The following is a 21,349-nucleotide window of genomic DNA, read 5'->3' as shown; positions in this document are numbered from 1 at the left end:
AAGGCCCGAAATTTTGGGGGAGGGGGCCAGTCGATTAGATCGACCCCAGTACGCAACTTGTACTTAATTTATCGACCCCGAAAGGATGAAAGGCAAAGTCGACCTCGGCGGAATTTGAACTCAGAACGGCAGACGAAATACCGCTATACATTTCGCCCAGCGTGATAACGTTTCTTATTTCTTTATTGCCCACAAGGGGCTAAACATAGAGTGGACAAACAAGGACAGACAAAGGGGTTAAGTCGATTACATCGACCCCAATGCGTAACTGGTACTTAATTTATCGACCCTGAAAGGATGAAAGGCAAAGTCGACCTCGGCGGAATTTGAACTCAGAACGTAACGGCAGACGAAATACCACTAAGCATTTCGCCCGGCGTGCTAACGTTTCTGCCAACTCGCCGCCTGCAAACTTAAGTTCAACATTCCTGCAGTAAAGTGTTGTACAGTCAAAGAACCCGCCTCGGTGCATTCTATTTCAAATTAATATAAATCACGTGTTGCCTCTCGCCTGCCTCTTTGACCAGAATTAGTCATCAACATAACGCTTTCTTTCTGTTTGATAGTCAAACTCTTTTATGACTCACTATATTCAATATGTTAACACTCACTCTACTATTTACATTTATAGATTTGAAGTTTTTAATCCATGCAGCCGCATATAAAAAATATGTCAACATATAACGATTTGAAACGAAAATCGGAATCACTTCACTCTGTTTTTATGCACCAGCAAATAAATATTTCTATATATTTTCTTAGAAACTCGTTGGCCAATCCTTCGGCCAAAACTTTCACTGATGATGCGATCGATCACATATAGATGTCTGAAATATTCCTCTGTACTTGCTGCAGAAAAAAAAATCTAGCCATTTACTTAGTATCATTTCAGTTGCTAACAAACTAAATACAAACATTTTTTTTTTAAATGGTAGTCAATCCAAAGCCAAAATAGATAAAGTTTTAGTGTGGCGTTGAAAACTTTCTGTGTTATATTCAAACAAGATAGAACTTAATGTATATGATATGCTTATTGTAAATAAGTAATAATTCTGAAGATAGTTGGATAGTATGAAACTCTGGCAACAGTATTATAAAATTCTAGAAAAACGAAAGCAAAAACTTTTTTTCCCAAATCGCTATACAATACAATGTAAATGGTTACTGACGTGAATGTTTTTGACAAATAATTCTCATCGGAGCTAAGAACCGAAAACAAAAAGACACCCAGTACTAAGGCCTGGAAACCAAGTTACCAACACGATAATCCACGTCTCAGTAAATGTTAACACACAGTTGAGCTGTAGATTTGTAAATGTAACGAAAATAAAATGTCCTTATCTACATTCACTTATATTGTTATGTATATTGATTTTCCTTATCGGTAACCAATTCAATTTTGTTTACATTTGGGGTTTGGAGATGGCTTACTACATAACGAGGCAAGAATTCATGCATGTGAATTACTCGTGTGTAATGATGACCTTGAATAGAGACGGCTGCATACTGAGTCTGATGCAGGAGTGTTTGTTATAACACTTCAACTTTTAAAATACATCTTTCTCATTCCGGATGTTATCCAGAGCCAAATTTTTACCATTCAACTTTTCTTCATAAGCGAGATCGATAAAATATCTTAAGTAGTATTGCAAAGTGACTTTAATATGATCGTAACGACATTGTCTTGATTTTATTCCTACTTACAAACGTAATTTGATCAAAAGAAATGAAATATATAAACGAAATGGTTAGCTTATATAAATATATTATAAATAAAAAAGAGAGAAATAGCAGTGAACGGAGGAAAATATAAAGAGAAAGACTAACGAAAATAACTATCAGCAAGAGGAGAAAAACTGAAAGTGAGGAAGCAGAAAAAAAGAGGGAGAAGTAGTGAGAGGGAAAATAGTGAAGTGGGAGAAAAGAACGATAATAGTGAGAGAGGGAGAAAAGAAGGATAATAGTGAGAGAGGGAGAAAGAAGGGAACAAATAGTGAGAGGAAGAGAAAGAAGAGACATTACAATCGATACTCGACATGCGTGTGAGTATCGCTTGGTTTAGCCTGTAGCTCGTCGTTATTTTTTTTTATTCAAGTGCTGGTCACGTTTACCTTGTGCTGGATTTAAGGTAGTAGTAGTTTGGTTTGGTGATCACTTCATGCTCATAGTGGTGGTGTGTTCTGTGGATACCGGCACATCAGACTCCTGATAAGCGCCATGTAGACTCCTTTTTCTCTTTCCTCTATCCCTCCCCTTTTTCCATTGATCACTTTTCACCTCATCGACAACTACAAACTTTGTCCCTCCTCAAATCTGTTGAACGGTTCTTTTGCGTTTTTCAAGTCGTGGTTTTCCCCCTCATCTTTCTACACGCTCATTTTTTTATTTTCTGTTACCGATCCTTCCAACATCGAGGAAAGAACTTTGTCTATGACGAACAATTAGTTACCATTCTCTTTTAAAACACCATGTCTTCACCAGAACACATAAGACTGGGTATGCGGACAGTTTTTACCCATCTGATCCGCTCGTCCATCCTCACCAAAGTTTTGAGCGCAAGTATTATAAAACAGGTGAGTTAACAAATTTTTTCGATTGATTATTTGATGTTTCATTGTTTCTGTGCAACACATAGAGAGTATGTATACTATTATAGATTAAATTTACAATATGACCATCTCGATTATTATACAATTATAACTTATCTTTCGATCTACAATCTAAGGGATCTAGAGTTTATATTCTAGCGATGTGAACTTCTTAGAGCCTTTGTTATGTACAATCAACGAACTTAAGTGCCAGTTAAAAAAGCAGCTGAGATTCAAGTTAGTTACACTCGCCACATAAGGCATTTGTTTCTGACTTGAGTCCTATAGTATTTTGCATTAGTTTTTTTCATTTATAACGGCATTACATAATTTTTTTTTATAGGATAGTCTGTTGACTTGTATTTTATTACATATATAACACGTATGTATATGATTAATATATAATACAAAACCACGTTAAAATACAAATTCAAAACCGAAGGATAGTGTTAATTAAAAGAATTGTCCTCTATGCATGGAGATCATTGTATCAACTGTTTAGTTATGTTTATATGATATATAGTATTGTATATATGCCGGTGGGTGTGTATACACACTCGAACATATATATATAGGCGATATATAGTTACATACCCACGTGTGTGTGAGAGAAGGTTTCGATGTTATTTATTATTAATATAAATTGTTGCATGCAATTTATATGCTTTGACCCAGTTGCTACATAAAAATTGCACGTGGAAAGGGCATCTTATGTTTCAACATCATAGTATTTTACTGTGGAAAACTTGCTAGTTCAAAAACTGGTTCCTTTTGTCTTTATTGCCTGTAATATCTTATATATATTTATAATCTTTCACTGATCCTTTTAGAGCAACTGATAACTAAGTAAGATAAAACTAACTACTAACTCATTGTTTGATAATACATCTTGCTATAAAATACAATCTAGTTGTAGTTTCGGTCCAGATCAGCCCCGATCGAGAAGACTTTTGATTTAATCAAAGACGTTCCTGTCGTTACTATTCCTTTTATCTTTTATGTATCCAAGACGACATCATCCTTCGTTTTTTAAAAAATGGTTGGGCATAAATTGAAGGAGATTTAGCTACTGTTTCTAGAGTTTTCGTTCCTTGATTCAACACTATACGAGAGGTCAGTTATTTAGTTTTTGGTAGCAACTGTAGAGTAGCTAAGTTGGTTTATCATATCATAGTACCACTTGGAACATGTTCTTGAGAAACAAAAATTGAATTTACATGATAAATTACTGTGTTAATTGTTTTTGTTTGCAAGTGCTAATAAAGCAATATTCTTCTAAACCTCCAGAAATTGTGGTTAATAAGGGGACCGCTGTGTATTTCTGAAACAATGCCCTGCCTGAGACGAAGGACATGTACTGAAGAAGCAATTGATTTGACTTTAACCTTGGTATAACTCGCAAGGAAACATTAAACTGTGATTCTATTTATTTTATTTCTGCAATTTATATAGTATCGGTAGGTGTACTACACGAAGAAAGAGAATTAGTTGACTATTCACTAGTATCACCACATTTGACATTTATCTTCCCATGCTATTATTAAATAAGCATGTATGTGTGTGTGTTTTTTCTTCTTCTTCTTTCATGGACCATATATTTTCCGGAACCTTTTGGTTAATTACTATTTATATTTCACATCTTCCTTGAAGCTTGCTTACCAATTATTTAAATTAAATATTCGAATTAAATAAGCTTTGGTACTTTGAGGTTCGTAGATTATCACACTTTACAATCGCATTTATTTATACATTTCAAAAATTAAGCATCTGTGTGCTGTCAAACTATGTGCAAAGTTGATGTTTAAGAATTTTCCTTATCAAATGGCAGACTATTTATTCCACTATCTCAACATTACACTGTGATTTCACTGCTTTGTGCAGTGAATTTCGATATCTATTCCTACAATACTTGCATGCATTAGCTGCTGACTGAATACAGTCACTCTCGTTGCTTTCATTAACCAACTGTTATTGGAAAGTGTACAAGTAGTTAGATATTGCAAGCAATAAAGTTAACTGCAATATGCAAAAGTTTAGTACTTTGGTCAAGGACAGAAGAGAAATTCCTCTAGTGGTATAACAAAAAAAGAAAACTCAACGCAGACGAGATAATCAGGTTATGTTGCATATGTTATATATCATAGTTTGTGAATATGTTGAGTGGGAAAACCATCTAGAGTTAACTGTATAAAGTATGAAAGTAGAGATAAGTCAAGTTAGATTAGCATGTATAAATAAAGTTAGACTTCGCAGAAGGAACAAGGCATAATAAGTATCGATAGAAGTATATTTGTTCATCCAGCTAATTACTTTCCGAGGAGGAATGAAAAGTCGAAGTTTTCTAAGTTTAAAGGTTTGTGAATAAAAACAGTAGACAATTTCCATAGTAAAGCAATACTCAGAATGAAAATGTCTTGCATATCTTTGCACAAGATTCAAAAATAAAAGCAAATTGAGATTTGAGTGCAGAAAGTAGATTCAGATGTAATCAGAGATCAATTTTTAATGTTTATCAGTGAGTGAAGATCTGTTGTTTCCATAAGATTTCAGCGTAAATTCATTCTAAAATGGAAGTGGTTTCTTTCAAAGAGTGGTACTCCCTTAGCCATGTGAGGCAATGGAAAGTGTATTTAAATCCTGTAAGGTGATCAGAGCCAAGCTATTGATCTCTCTTGAATATTTTAGAATATTATTCTAATATTCATCTATCTTATACACTTGTGCAATAAATAGATTCAGCTGATGACCAGCCATGTGGGAAATAGGAACTATGATATTCATGCTTTTTCAGAAAGCATTGATAGTGTAAGTAAAATAGCTAGCACACACCAATCTGCAGTTAAAATAAAGCTAATTTCAACATCTCTGAATTCAGAGTGTTGAGACATCACTATCATTTTTACCACTCCACTACTGTAATAATTAAAGCCAATAACAAAGTCATTTGAGTTGCTTGAAATAACAGCTATATCTCCCTCACATCACACTCTTTTTCTAAAGGTGTGATATGATGGATGTTATTAGAAAAGAAAGATGCACTGGATGTTGTGTTCCTGAATACACTATGCCTGGGGAAAATTAGGGATGTCATGGCTGGAATGTCTTAGATTATAGATTTTATTTTCTTAACTGAGGACAACAGAATAAATTATTCTATGAGCCACAGATTTTCGTGAATCTTAGGTTAAAATGAGAGATAATTCACTCTCTCTATGTCTGCTGGATAATATGCCTGTTTTTCAGAGATAACTTACTTGTGTTGATTAGCATCTTACCAGAAGTAATCCTGCAGACCATTAATCAAAGGCATTCTATCCATGATCATCCAGTAGAGTCCACTTGGACTGGATCTTTAATCTGAAGATAAGTTCTACCAGTCTTGGAGGCTCTGAAAATAATAATGGATTTTACCTGTCCTCCTCTGGCTAAACAACTTAAAATTTTAGAAAGTCTTTCTTCATCATCATCATTGTTTGACATACATTTTCCATGCTGGCATGGGTTGGACAGTTTGACAGGAGCTGTCCAGGCTCCAACTGTCTGCTTTGGCATAGTTTCTATGGCTGGATACTCTTCCTAATGCCAGCCTCTTTACAGAGTATGCTGGGTGCTTTGAATGTGCTACCAGTACTGATGCTTTTGCATGGCAGCATCTGTTGTCATTTAATGTCTGCTTTCTATATTGGCATAGGTTGGGCAATTTGACAGGAACTGGTAAGTCAGAAGACTGCATCATGTTCTAATCTCTGCCTTAGCATGGTTTCTACAGCTGGACATCCTAACACATGCCACCACTTTACAGAGTGTACTGGGTACTTTTTATGTGGCACTAGCAACAGTTAGATCACCAAGTAACTTGCAAAAAAAGCTCCTTCGAGAGGAGTAGTATTGAGGAGGTGTCTTGTAGTAGAGGAGAAACATAGCTACCTTAGATGGAGAGAAAGAGGAGATAGTTATGTTGGTAAAGATGTGTCATGTATCTTGTGTAAATAAAATAAAGCACAATTTTCTAGTTGTTTAGCTCTAAGTCAATTCTTATCAAATATATTGCAGCAGTGACCATCCCATCTTAAAATTTTTTTCCGGACATTATCTCTGTAGGCCTACATTATCCATTGTTTCATTTCTTTTATTTCAAATCTGAAAGTTATTATTGAGGAAGATTTGGTTGCCATTTCTAGCAGAGGGATTGACCATATAGATCCTTTGTTATCTTATTTTCTGATTTTTGTTTTAAAGTTAGCGAATTATTTGTGAAAGGTATATAGAATTAATTAACATTAAATTAGTTTGTTGTTTGATAAAACCCTTGACAAAAACACAACTGTCTCAAATTCTAATTTACCTCTTTATACTGGTATAAAATTTATTATCATCATTATCATCATCCTTTAATGTCTATTTCCCATGCTGGCATGGGTTGGACAGTTTGACCAGAGAGCTACACCAAGTTCCAGTCTGATTTGGTTTGGTTTCTATGGCTGGATGCCTTTCCTAACACCAACCACTTTACAGTGTATACTGGGTGCTTTCAATGTGGCACTGGCACGAGCACCAGCACGAGTACATTTTACATGGTACCAGCACAGGACTCTTGCAGGAATCCTCTTCACTAGAGAATGCGACCTTAACACTTCTGCTGTGGAAGATGGGTCTTGAATACAGCAAGGCACCAGGTATCTCTGTCCTTTATCATCTCATCTGAAAGGTTCAGCCTTCTGAGGTCGTCCTTCTGTACTTTGTATATTACTTTCCTATTGATGATGTATTTTTATTTATTTCATTTTTCATTTTTTTAAAATTTTCTTTCCTCTATTTCAGTCACATACTGCAACAACCCTCTCTTGCCGAACAAACACTGCTGTCTCTCTGTTTCGCAAGCTGTCTGAGAAAGCAAATGCTCAGCTGGACATTCTCAGCACACATTTTGCCAAACAGTGCCATGCCATTGTTGCCCAGCGGGTCCGCCGTGCACTGCAGATTTCTAATCTCTACAGCCGACTCTATGACCAGAAGTCTCTGGTGCACATGCTTACAAAACTTCGCAACACCATCTTGAAACATACATCAAACAAATCTTTAGGATTCCTTTTGAGTGCTTCAGTGTTTTCATGGGACAAATACCGAATAACAGATGAAGAGATGCAACGGTGAGTAGCTTGTTATGACCATGTTGTTTGCAGGAGCTAAAGGACCAATGAATATAAGCAAAGTTGTTGGAGTTTCCCAGATCAGCCCTGATTAAGCAGAGCTGTAACCGAAGACATTCCACTCGTGACCATCCCATCTTTTTTGACATAGTGCTTCTAAGATTACATTTTCCAATATGTTCTTTTTCAATGCAGTAGGGCATGATTTGAATAAAATTTGGTTGCTCTTTCTTATAGGCTGTGCAGTTACATAGACCTCTTCGTTGGCTCAGAGCAAAATTGTCAAGTGGAGTGGTGTTGGATTAGACTAGCAAATTCAAGGTTTTAAGTTCGTATCCTTTACATGTACTTTGTTGTATTTTTGGCCAGGTTACCTTATTCTACATGCTTCACAGCTCACCAAACTGTACTTACTCAATTTGGATACTTACTTGTGATAAACCTACATTCTTTCCAGGAAGAGATTTATCTTACATCTGTTCAATACCAAGAAATCAGAACTATACTGTGTGGAAGCAAAACGGCTTAGGGGATGTAGTAACAGATTCTCAACATATGGTTCTTGGGTTCTGATCAACTACCAGCATTTCCTTATAATACTGAACAGGACACTTAAGTCGGTATGTGTCAGTTCACTTCACCTAGCTATTGTGAATATGCACCAGATTACCTGGGAATGTTACATGAGATAGACCAGCTTCCCATCAAGCAAAAGGGCTAAAATTTAGCTGTCCTTCATTAACACTGTCAAACATCAGCCCTTAAAATTCTCACTCTATCAGGAGCATTTACATTTACAAAGTGGCTGTGTGAATATTGTACAAGTGTTACAAAGCTTATATTATTTACACTCAGTTTGTTGTTGTTTAACTCCAAGGGAGGCCTGATTGAGCAGTCCTGTGATCAAAAGCATTGAAGCTGTGATCATCCTATCGATTTTTTTTTTAAGCTGTGTACCTCAAACTATTATATCCTGTGTATCTTTTTATTTTTTTTTATTTCTAAGACAGTATGGTATGCTTGAGCAACTGTATAGAAATTCAGTTTATCTAGCACAGTATGTTATCTGCAATAAACTTTCTTATTCAGAGAGAAATGTTTCGTTTTTTTTTTTAAACGTATTTGAGATAATTCTCTTCCAGGAAAGAATGTCAGTTTATCATAAGTAATTATCCATATTGAGCATCTACCAGTAGATGAGTTGTGAGGCATGTAGAATAACCTAGCATTATAGACAACAAACTACATGTTATGGATATGAACTTAAAACCTAGGCATCACTAAACAGGTACTAAAGTAAGCACTACTCTTGCAGATTTTTATAGTTCTGATGTTCTTTTAATAGCACTGATGCTGGTGCTGCATAAAAAGCACCCAATACACTTTGTAAAGTGGTTGGTGTTAAGGAATGCATCCAGCCTTAGAAACCAAACTAAAACAGACAATGAAACCTGGTGCGGCTCCTGGCCTTGCCAGTTCCTGTCAAGCTGTCCAACCCATACCAGCTGGAAAATGGATGTTAAATGATGATGATTATATGGTTAGGATGCTGGTCTGTAACTGCATTACACCCCACTTGAGGAAAAAAATGAAAAACTAATATATAACAAGTAAACATGCATGCTCTTCCTGTCTTTTTCATATGAAGTAGGCAACTCACAGTATATTGGTTGATCATGACTTTGAATCTAACTTGGCAATTAACATTCTCTTACTATAAATCTTACTATAATGGGCGTTATGTCTTTCTGTCTGTCTGTTTCCTCTTCACAGTCAAATGGTTGGACCAATGGTCACGATATTTTTGGGGATTACGAAGGAATTTATCAAGGTTTTTAGTGAAAAATGTGAATATTGAGTTTTGTATTAATAAATCACTTTTTTTTTTGTTAAAATTCCAGCAACAAGGATTAACTCTGGACCCCCTGCCCCAGTATAATTCATGAATTTAGAGAGTTTAGATTTGCAGTACTATCCCTTTATTTCCCATCATAGATGGGCAGATTGGCTATCTTACTATAATGGGCATTATGTCTATCTGTCCGTCTCTTTGTCTGTTCCCTCTTGACGGCCAGACAGCTGGACCAGTGGTTATATTTTTCTGGATTACAAAGATGGTCATCAGGAAGTTTTTTTAGCATTAAAAAATCAGAAAGTATGATTATTTTGTGGATTTTTGAATTGATAAACCACCTTTGCATTTTTATTAAAAATTCACCAACCACAAATAATGCTGGATTTTTATCATATACTTCGTGTCCCCATCATAGATATGAAGGGGGTCACGAGGATGGTTAATAGTGAAAATAAAATGGAAAAAGTGTGTGTGATTATTTAGTGGTTATTGAAGTGTATCAGTCTTGGGCAGGATTCAAAATGGCTAATCAAAGCAGCTGTTATTTACATCTCTGTTTTGTCAGTCAAAATAACCCATAGTACCAGAACATCCAGGCATTATTTGCATAGAACAGTGTCTTTAAAACCTTTCCTATTTGCTATCATTTTCAACACACTCTCATACCCACCATTGACGTCCACACATTCACAGATGTGTTACCCCATTCAGTGTAGCCTTCCCCATGTAGTTCTGACCTCCATCTCCTCTACTGTTCATCCCCACCTCCACTCTCACACCTTGCACATCATCTCCCTACTTTCTGATCTATCTACAGATTTATGATACTGCTGCTCTCCATACCTCCTATATTTCATCTTTTCACCTCCTTTTTCCTGGGCCACTTTCATCTCCCCTACATCCCTTTTCATCTCACTATTTCCTCTATTTGCCCAATCTCTAACCATCTGCCACTCCCTTTACTCCTATGAAATTACCCACCCTTTTCTTTCCTCTTGATCCACTGTCTACTTTCTCCTTTATATTCACTTTCTTGTACCTTGAGAGTATGCTCTGGCATCCTGTCACCACCATCTTTATCTCTCTTCCAACCACTTTCATCCACCCTCTCAATGTTGAGTAGCAATGTATCTTCTCTATAGCAATACATCTGTGCTTGTCACTCTATCATACTTTACCTACCAACACCTAGCCTGAAGCCACCTCCCCTTCACTCAAATATTCTTCGACTCAATCAAGGAGTCTTTTTCTTTCCCTTTTTTTTTTGTCTTGCAAGTTATTTGGTGACCTCACTTGTGCTAGTGTCACAAAAAGCACTCAGTACATGCTGTAGCATGGCTGGTGTTAGGAAGGACATTTAGCCCTTGAAACTATGCCAATGCTGACACTGGAGCCTGATGCAGCTCTGCAACTTGTCAGATCTTGTCAAACCATCCAACCCTTGCCAGTATGGAAAACAGATGTTAAATGATGATGCTGTAACCTATATTAAATTACTGTTTTGCTCTTATGCCTTAGGCCATATGGAATAAACTACTTGCATCAGTTGTTAGCTGTCGAGACACTTCATCCTTCAAAACTTTCATGCTTCCTGAAATTTGCCAAAAGTACACCTAATACCCCCAACCCCATTTCTTTTTTTTTTTTTTTAAGACTTATTCACTGTTCATTTCCTGTGCATATTCTATGTACTGTTCATGCAATTTTGGCTACTTTTTTTGATGAGTTGTAGTGCATTCAAGCACTGTATACAACATATTATTATGTAAGGCAGCAAGCTGGCTGAATGCTTAGCAGCATTTCATCTGCTTCACATTCTGAGTTCAAATTCTGCTATGGTTGACTTTGCCTTTCATCCATTTGGAGTCAATAAAATAAGCACCAGTTTGGCACTGGGATCAATGTAATTGACTAGCCCTCCCTCCCCCAAAATGTCAGGCCTTGTGCCTATAGTAGAAAGGATTATTATTATTATATAAGTTTCTGGCAGATTTCATTAACAGACAAGTTTAAATTTGAATGCATGTGAAATTTCATCCCTGGCAAAATGTTCCCCCTCTCTGACAAAAAGTCCCCCATCCCTGATATTTAAGGTACTTCTTTGACTTCAGTAACTTGCTGCTAGATTTCTGATGTGTCTGTCTATTCTTTTCTTTTTTTTTTTTCTTAACAGTGTAGCTGAAGACATCTCTTCAGCTAATCTCAAACACATGTCCTCAAAAGAACTTAAAGCTTTGAACTGGCAAAAAGTGATAGATCAGCCCAATCTCGAGGTATGGCGTAAACCAATTGAAAATTCTCATCTCTATCAGTACAAAGGTTAGTTGAATCATATTTTAACAATTACATATGTGTGACAAAATGTCTTGTTGTCCTGATCATGCAGATCTATAATCAAAGAAATTACACCCATTACTATCCTGTCTTTTTTTTTCTATATTCAGACTAAATTGTTCAGTGTCTTCTTTCTTTTAGGATAGTAGAATGTAAGTTAACCCTTTAGCATTCAGACCAGCCATATCTGGTCAAAATATCCAAAATTTACTGTTTAAACTGGACAGATCCAGCCTCTCACACTTAACCTACAATGTCATACTAAAAATAAACAGTCACTTCATTGAAATCTTGAAGCTACAAGATAATGCATGATTAATTCAAAACAATGTAGATAAATAAGCATTACATTTGGCAAGCTAATTTGAATGCTAAAGTGTTAAAGAATAATTGGCTGCTGTTTCTTGTACATTTAACAATCATGTAGAAACTGTCTTGTTGGCTCATGGTTCCCACACTTAGTCAACTATTATTCATCATGTTTGTTTTCATCTTCAATCACTTGTCCAAAAATTTGGTAGCGGTAGTGGTTTCTCCTTTTAAGAAATCATCCTAGCACTTTGTACATTTGAAACTCTGAGGGATAAGTGGTCCCTTTCGTGAAAAGCAAGTAAAGGTTTTAACATCAGGAAGGGCATCTGGCTGTAAAACAATGCATCAAATAACGTATTCCATGCAAGTGTGGAAAAACAAATATCGAATGAACGGATATCATTCTTTGTGATTTTATTAGTTTCCATTGTAGTTGTAGTAGCACTAGTAACACCAATATTTCATTGCAGGCTTAGCAAATTAAAATAAATTTTATGGATAGATTCTTTTCCTTTCTTGCCTCTAAACTTAAGATGACTCTCTTTTTACCCATGTGTAGTGAGTTTAACATGGACTGCATTAATTTGTCATATATCTTGTTATTATCATGGGCCAGGAATTCAGTGGGATTTGAACACACTACTGAGCTACGAGGTGGTATCAAAAGGTTCACAGATTCTATGTTTAATAGAAAATAACTTATTTATCTAAGTTTTAACATCATTTCCTTTGAAATGGTCACCTTGCACAGCAATACACCGGTCCCAGCATTCCTGCCACTTTTGGAATCCGGCTTGGAAGTCTTTTTCCATAAGCAAGTTAGATCTCGACAACAGTGAGCTTTGAGCTGCATTTTCATCTTGGAGAAGAGATAGAAGTCTGCAGGTGCTAAATTTGATGAATAGGGCTGGTGCGGAAATGACACCATGTGGTTTTTGGCAAGAAACTCACAAGTGAGGAGACCTCTGTGACGGTGCATTGTTGTGGAGAAGCCAATTCTTTGTGCTCCACAGATCTGGTCGCTTTTGCCGAATATCCTCTCTCAAATGCTTCAAAGTGTTACAGTAAAACTCTTGGTTAACAGTCTGGCCCTGGGGGATGAATTCTCAATGCACACTACCACACTTCTGGAAGTGACATTTGTGACTGGTCTTCCAGATTACTCACTGTCTTCTAGGGACGTTCTTCCATTTTTGAAGCACCCATGCCACTCGAAACATTTCATATGACCCCTTGCCTCGTTGCTATAAGCTTACTGAAGCATGTTCACTGTCTCTGTAGCAGACTTCCCAAGTTTAATGCAAAATTTCACGTTGGCTCTTTGTTCCTGTCCATGACAAAATTGCAGACTACAGCATACATGTGATCACAAAAACACAAATTTCACAACTTGCGAAGTAAACACAGCAATGTCACTTGGCATACTGCCTCATGAAGGTCACGACTAGCTCTCACTGCGCATGCAACCATGTGCTGCCATCTGTTGGTGCGCTACAGAACTAGTTCAGGAACTTTTTGATACCACCTTGTACATATTAACTTTGTTGTGCTCCTACTACTTGCAGTGGTGAATTAGAATTTTTCTTTAGTACCTATTTATAGCTAGATTAACTCGGCCATTTTACAATGAAATATCGAGGACATGGACCTTGTGCAGTGATAGTAACAAACTAGCATCGAACACTTTTAGTGCTTCATGCCTTATTTGAATCACCCATTCAAACAATTTTTACTTCATTTACCTCTTGTTTTGTTAAGTTGGCATAAGCAGAATTCAAACCAGCAACAAGCAAATAGGAACCTTTAGACTTTTAATTTTGTGCAAATTCAATTGTTTGGCTTTAGTAGCTGTTTCTTCTCCTAAACTTTCTGTGAAAGTACACTGCCAGTGTCTTTCTATTAATTTTGAAAATAATCAAGAATTTGTATGAATTCAATAAAATAATTATCATATTTATTTCTATATCAAACTGTTGTTTAGAACATCACTTATCAAAAGGCTCTTACATAAAATTATAATGGGTCATGGCTGTGAGGTAAGAAGTTTACTTCCCAACCATATGAGGGTTGGCTACAGGGAGGGCATCCAGCCACAAAAAAAAAAACATACCTCAATAAAATCTGCCGAACCTATACCTGCAAGGAAGGGTGAACTTTAAATGTTGATGTCGATCTTTTATTCTTTACATATTTCAGTCATTTGACTTTGGTCATGCTGGAAAGGTTTTAGTTGAACAAATCAACCTCAGTATTCTTTTTTTTTTTTTTTTTTTTTTCTTTTCTTAAGCCTAGTACCTAATCTATTGGCTTCTTTTGCCAAGCTGCTAAGTTTTGGGGACATAAACACACCAACACTGGTTGTCAAATGATGGAGGAGAACAGACAGACACACACACACACACACACATATATGATAGGTTTCTTTCAGTTTCTTATTTCTTTATTGCCCACAAAGGGCTAAACATAGAGGGGACAAACAAGGACAGACAAAGGGATTAGGTCGATTACATCGACCCCAGTGCATAACTGGTACTTAATTTATCGACCCTGAAAGGATGAAAGGCAAAGTCAACCTCAGCGGAATTTGAACTCAGAACGTAACGGCAGACAAAATACCACTAAGCATTTCGCCCAGTGTGCTAACATTTCTGCCAGTTTGCCGCCTTTCAGTTTCTGCCTACTAAATCTACTTACAAGGCTTTGGTTGGCCCAAGGCTATAGTAGAAGGTACTTGCCCAAGGTGTTACACAGTGGGACTGAACCCAGAATCATGTGGTTGGGAAGCAAGCTTCTTACTACACAGCCATGTCTGCACCTGATAATAAGAATACTTCAAAATGGGCAATTTGTATTAGATAACTAAGACACAGACAGCATCTGGCAAGTTAGTATCAAATGGGTTAACACATTCATATAAAAGGACAAAACTTTGTCACCTTCAACATAACTTTTGTGAGTTTCTTAATTTTATAACACTATTTTTTTTTTTTTACCAGTTCATGGATCTTTCTATGATATTCCGGCCAGTGCATTTTTTGTGATTCAGGTATGTTCTTTTAGCTTCATTCAACCATCGTCATCCAGACCATACTGGAATACTGCCATCAAGTTTTAATTTTAATATTTAAAAATAATTTCTTTGTTTTAATGCCAAGTGATAACAGGTATTGTTTAATGCCAATTCAGCTTTTATTGAGTTAGCCTATGATAAAATAAAACATTTGAATGTCTTGTCCACTTTCTAGATGTAGTATTTATAGGAATACATCATGCAATATTTTCTTCCATTTTTAAGATAGTAATATGAATTTTGAGATAGATTTGGCTGTCATTTCTACCAGTTTGAGTGACCACATAGAGGCCCTATTGATCACAGCTTCATCAAAACCAACTTAGAGTTAAACAGCATCAAACATAAAAAATAATTCTTTCTACTATAGGCACAAGGCCAGATAATTTGATTACATCAACCCTACTGCTCAACTGGTACTTATTTTATTGACCCCTGAAAGGATAAAAAGCAAAGTTGACCTTAGTGGAATTTGAACTCAGAATGTAAAGCCAGAAGAAATGCTACAAAGCATTTTGCACGAAGTAATAACAGTCTTTCTAACATAGACCTGATATTTTAGTAGGTGGGATTAGTTGATCAAATTGACCGAGTGCTTGGCTGTTACTTTATTTTATTGACCACTGAGAGATGAAAGACAAAGTTGCCCATGGCAGGATTTGAACTCAAGACACTAAGAACCAGAATAATTACTGCAATGCATTGTCTCTTCTGCTCTGATGATTCTGCCAATCCAATGCCCATAATAATAATAATCCTTTCTACTAGAGGCACAAGGCCTTGAAAATTTTGGTGGGAAGGGGGCTAGTCGATTATATCGACTCCAGTGCATAACTGGTACTTATTTCATTGACCTCCGAAAGAATGAAAGGTAAAGTTGACCTCGGCAGAATTTGAACTCAGAACATAGCGGCAGACGAAATACCACTAAGCATCTCGCCCAGTGTGCTAACAATTCTGCCAGCTCATCATCTTAATAATAATAATAATAATAATGATGATGGTTTCAGAATTTGGCACAAGACCAGCAGTTTCGGCAGAGTGGGTAAATCGATTACATTGACCTCAGTTCTCAACTGGTACTTATTTCATCAACCCTGTAAGGTTAAAGGGTGAAGTTGACCTTGGTGGAATTTAAACTTAGAGCATAAAGATGGATGAAATGCCACAAGTATTTTATCCAGCGTGCTAACGATTCTGCCAGCTTGCCACCTTAATAATAATAATAATAATAATAACAGTTTCAGATTTTACCACAAGGGTAGCAGTTTTGGGGGAGGGGATGAGTTGATTACATCAACCCCAGTGCTCAACTGTTACATATTTTATCGACCTCAAAAGGATGAAGGGCAAAGTCAACCTTGGCAGAATTTGAGCTCAGAACATAAAGACGGACAAAATGCCACTAAGCATTTTGCCTGGCATGCTAACAATTCTGCCAGCTCACCATCTTAATAATAATAATAATAATAACCACATTCATCTGAGACACTTCAATCTCAATACTGCTGACATTCTCACTGTTTTTGTTTTCAGTCCTAATATATTTCTGGTCATATAATAATAGTCTTACCTCATTTTAAATAAAACCCTTTTTATGAACACTGAATTGTTTTCCCTCTTTGTCATTTACAGGTAGACTTAAATTACCGAAAGATTTGGGACAAGCTGGTAATTAAGCTTGACATAGTTGACCATGATGAAGAGTCTGGTTCTGAGATAGTTCATTGGATCACACACTTTCCTGTGAGTTGAACCAACTGATTTTTATTTTATTTGTTCATTTTTAACATCCCAAGTACAAGAAAAAAATTACATAGGCGCAGGAGTGGCTGTGTGGTAAGTAGCTTGCTTACCAACCACATGGTTCCGGGTTCAGTCCCACTGCATGGCACCTTCGGCAAGTGTCTTCTACTATAGCCTCGGGCCGACCAAAGCCTTGTGAGTGGATTTGGTAGACGGAAACTGAAAAAAGCCCGTCGTATATATATATGTGTGTGTATATATATATATATATATATATATATATATATATATATGTATATGTATGTATGTGTATTTGTGTGTCTATGTTTGTCCCCCCACCATCGCTTGACAACCGATGCTGGTGTGTTTACGTCCCCGTAACTTTGCGGTTCGGCAAAAAGAATAAGTCCTGGGCTTGATTTTCTCGACTAAAGGTGGTGCTTCAACATGGCCACAGTCAAATGACTGAAACAAGTAAAAGAGTAATATATTTTAGTGCATATTTTATAGTTACATCATGGAAAAGTCATGAGAGCCTTTTAAAAACTCACATAAACCTTTATTTGCTTTCCATTTTATTTTGTGATAGTATATACTATGTGTCATTTTGTTCCCTATTATCAGCATCATATAACAGCCATGTTCCATGTTGGCATGGGTTGCATGGTTTGAGAGGATCTGATGGGGCCCAAGGGTTACATAATGCTCCAGTGTCTGCTTTGGCATAATTTTTATGGGTGGATGCCTTTCCTAACAACCAATCACTTTGCAGTGATACTGGATGCTTTTTCTCATGACACCAGCACTTGTGTAGTCACTGCAGCTTTCAAGACTATGAACCCTCAGGGACCAATTTTTATGCTTAAAGATGAGGAATGAAGAGAGGTAAGGTTTAAGAAAAAAAGTGCTCAAGCATGTTTCTTGTTGTAGAGGAGCTACATAGCCACTCACAGTTTAGAAGAGTGTGTGGGGCTGGAAAACAGTAACAATAGTGGGGATGAGATGACTAGATGGATCTTCAGGGTACAAAGTGGGCAGGAATGAGTGAGGCAGAGAGACATGGAGTGAGTGAGGTGGGGAGTAGGAGATGGAGTGTATCCCAAGTTATTTGCCAAACAAATACTGCTCTAAAATAGTTTATATTTCTAATCTAAATTATGGATATAGAAGGGAAACAATGTTGCCTGTATCTGCATCTTTGTTCTTTAGTTCTGTCATTGATTTAACATTTTCATTACCTTATTTCTTTCTATTAAGACAGCCTTAGTACTTCATTTAAATTTCTAAACAATCAAGAATTTGGAATAGTTTACTAAAAATTACTATCACCTTTGTATTTATTGGTATTGTTTAGGACAGATTTTATTTTGCACAAAATGTTAAGCGTAAGCATATATTCTACTAATTGTGAGCTGTGACCAGCTTGTACGACAAAAGAATGTTATATTGTATAAAAGCTTCTATTTCAGTGTCACAAAAATATTAGTAAATCCTTTTGATACCAACCTGCCTGAGACCAATCCTTATCCTATAACACAAAACCTATAACATAAAAATTTTCATATGAGAACCTTCTATCATAATTTTATGTTAGCACCTTTTGTAATGTTTCAGATACCATCTTATTAATGGGAAAAAATCAGTTGTTTTACTAAAACCTTCCAAATTCTTAATTATTTTCAAAATCTATTGAAGTACATAGACTGTGTTTCATTAGAAATGTGATGATGAAAGAGTTAAGCAATACTCTATGAATGTATCATTATTCTTTTGATGTCTGCTCTTCCATGCTGGCATGAATTGGACAAAAATTCTTTTAGATAATGTTTTACGTCCAAATAACCTTTTTTAGTCACCTCTTGGAACTCATAGGGACATGATGTTCCTATTTTAGAAACTGGAATACATATAACAGTACTGGTGCCACATAAAGTGGTTGGCATTTGGAAAGGCATCCAGCTGTAAGGTGGTTGGTGTTAGGCAGGGCATCCAGCTGTAAAAACCATGCCAAAACTGACTGTGAAGCCTGGTGCAATCTTCTGGTTTGTTAGCTTCTGTCAAGCTGTCTAACCCATGCCAGCATGGAAAACAGATGTTAAATGATGATGATGTGTAAATTGGCATATACACAAACTAGAAATACATATGCATGCACACATACATAATTTACACTTTTAAATTTCTCCTGTGTTTTCTTTTCTTCCTTTCTTTATGCATCTTCCTTCTGTCTGTCTAACTTTCTGAAGTAGAACTTAAGCTCAAAACATCAGACATTTTCACTTAATCTTTCATGGAGCATTAAATTGATAATTATAATTTGTTTCATTTTGTCTTATGTATTATCATTTTCATCATTAATTTTGAATTTCTGTGTGTGTGAGAGAGACAGACAGACAGACAGAGAAGTACTCAGCAGTGGTGTCTATAGACTGTTGCACCTATATGGTGTGATGATCTTTTTTCTGTGCTTTCAATTTGGAGGCCATCTGTAAATGAAGAAGTTGGTTATTCTGACAAAGAATGTTAAACAAAATAAAGCAATTACAATTACTCATTAGTTGGTGATTAAAACCAATTTTACTTATCTATTGAAATGAGGTGTCACCAAATGATAAAGTATATGTAATAGAATGAAATACTTGAATTGCATAAATGATGGAACATCTATAACAAGAATTATCATTCTATTGGTGGTAGTGCAATTATAGTAGATTAATGGACCAATGAAGCCCTCCTAACTTTCCCCCACTTGAATGCTAACATATCATTATTGTTGTTGATCACCTTTTAAAAATGGTTCTCACCTATTTTCACTAAAATAATTCTTTTGATCTTGTCAGAATGCCTCCACAACACCACTTATAATATGTTATACTGACATAATACTTTAGACATTTTCATTTTTCTTCTTCCTACAAGTTTCTATAGCACCCTCCTCCCAAAGGAACATTACGGCTTCTTTTCTAGACCCTGTTCTATTTGAAACAATCATATATAAATGTTTCATGTAAGAGCATAATGCTATGACTGCAAGTACTGGATTTTCTAAAGTAATCTGCATTACTCTAGACAGCAAGAACATTGAATAGTAATATAGTGTTGTGAGTGAGAGTGTTTTCCTGTATGTGTGGCATATTGAATCCAAAGTGTGATTGCTGCATTGTCCAGACATACTCTTGATTTGAATAATTTTCTAGATTTGATGTGTTTGGAAGGTTAACTTAAAATGTGAGATTAGTGTAATATGAAATTTGAAGAAGTGGATGTGAGAGCACCACAAGAAAACAGAGTAGAAGTCACCATTGTAAGACGGCAGTCTTTAGAATGAAAAACTGCATAATGTTCCTGTTGCCAGTTTTAAGGCAAGAAACAAAATACTGAGTGAGAAATGTTGAAATGGAATTGGAGTGAATCAAGTTCTTCAGAACAGATTCATTTATAGTTATATTAAGACATGAAGACATGGTTAATTACAATTACACAGCTGTGGATTAACCCATTAGCCTTTTAACTGCCCACACCCAGCCCAAATATTGGGCATATTTTATGTACTGGTCTCTCATACCTATCCAACAATACCATTCTTAGAATAAATAATTACACCATCAAAATCTTGAAGTTGTTTGTTAAAGCATGATTAATTCAGAATAATGTGAATAGATAAGCATTACATTTGACAGAGTAACCTGAATGCTAAAAGGTTAAGGATTGAAGGTTTTTAATAAAAGAAGTGTCTATCAATGAAGCTGGTGGCCAAATTTAAGATCGCCTTTTCTCAAGGGGCTCAGTTTTCATCCCATCTTAGGCATCACATTACATCTCTGGACCAACCCTAGACTTGCAAGGAAATTAAGTCATGCTCTCAATCAAGAAATTTTATTTGTGCTTTGTGTGAAACTTTTCTCTTGTGTTTCTAATTCCAGTATCCAATGTACAGTCGAGAATATGTGTACAGAAGAAGATTCAATGTAAGTTAACTCTTCATTTCTACATCTTTTGCACGTGTGTTCGTTGAAAAGAAAAATATTTGGATTTTATTACCATATTTGAAGGCATAGTAAACACATCCCCGATTTCAGCAGTGCATATTCAGGTCAAAGTGAACATCAGGGACAAAATTAGCTTATGAGAGACCCAAATTTTCATATAAGACCTGGGGTGTTTTTCTTTTCTTTTTTTTTTTTGCAATATTTTTCTAAAAAAATAGGGCATCTTATATGTCTGGCCTAGTTTATGGAATATTAATTACAAATTTTGACACAGGGCCAGATTTCAAGGAAGTGAGTAAGTCAAT

The 21,349-nt window shown here is 36.1% G+C and overlaps 1 protein-coding gene across 1 annotated transcript in view; it reads left to right on the top strand.

The window, feature by feature from the left end:
* The first annotated feature begins 1,996 nt into the window (after positions 1-1,996).
* LOC106883372 (stAR-related lipid transfer protein 7, mitochondrial) overlaps positions 1,997-21,349 on the top strand; it is a 30,970-nt gene continuing 11,617 nt past the window's right edge. Inside the window, exons 1-6 of the mRNA XM_014934360.2 lie at positions 1,997-2,573; positions 7,410-7,738; positions 11,767-11,912; positions 15,236-15,285; positions 16,945-17,055; positions 20,979-21,023. Coding sequence (XP_014789846.1) covers positions 2,469-2,573; positions 7,410-7,738; positions 11,767-11,912; positions 15,236-15,285; positions 16,945-17,055; positions 20,979-21,023 — 786 coding nt within the window. The 5' untranslated portion in view covers positions 1,997-2,468. The remainder of the gene's footprint in view (positions 2,574-7,409; positions 7,739-11,766; positions 11,913-15,235; positions 15,286-16,944; positions 17,056-20,978; positions 21,024-21,349) is intronic.

The sequence above is a fragment of the Octopus bimaculoides genome, chromosome 14 (assembly GCF_001194135.2).
Source record: "Octopus bimaculoides isolate UCB-OBI-ISO-001 chromosome 14, ASM119413v2, whole genome shotgun sequence".
Lineage (NCBI taxonomy): Eukaryota > Metazoa > Mollusca > Cephalopoda > Octopoda > Octopodidae > Octopus > Octopus bimaculoides.
This window is presented reverse-complemented; position numbering and strand designations above follow the sequence as displayed.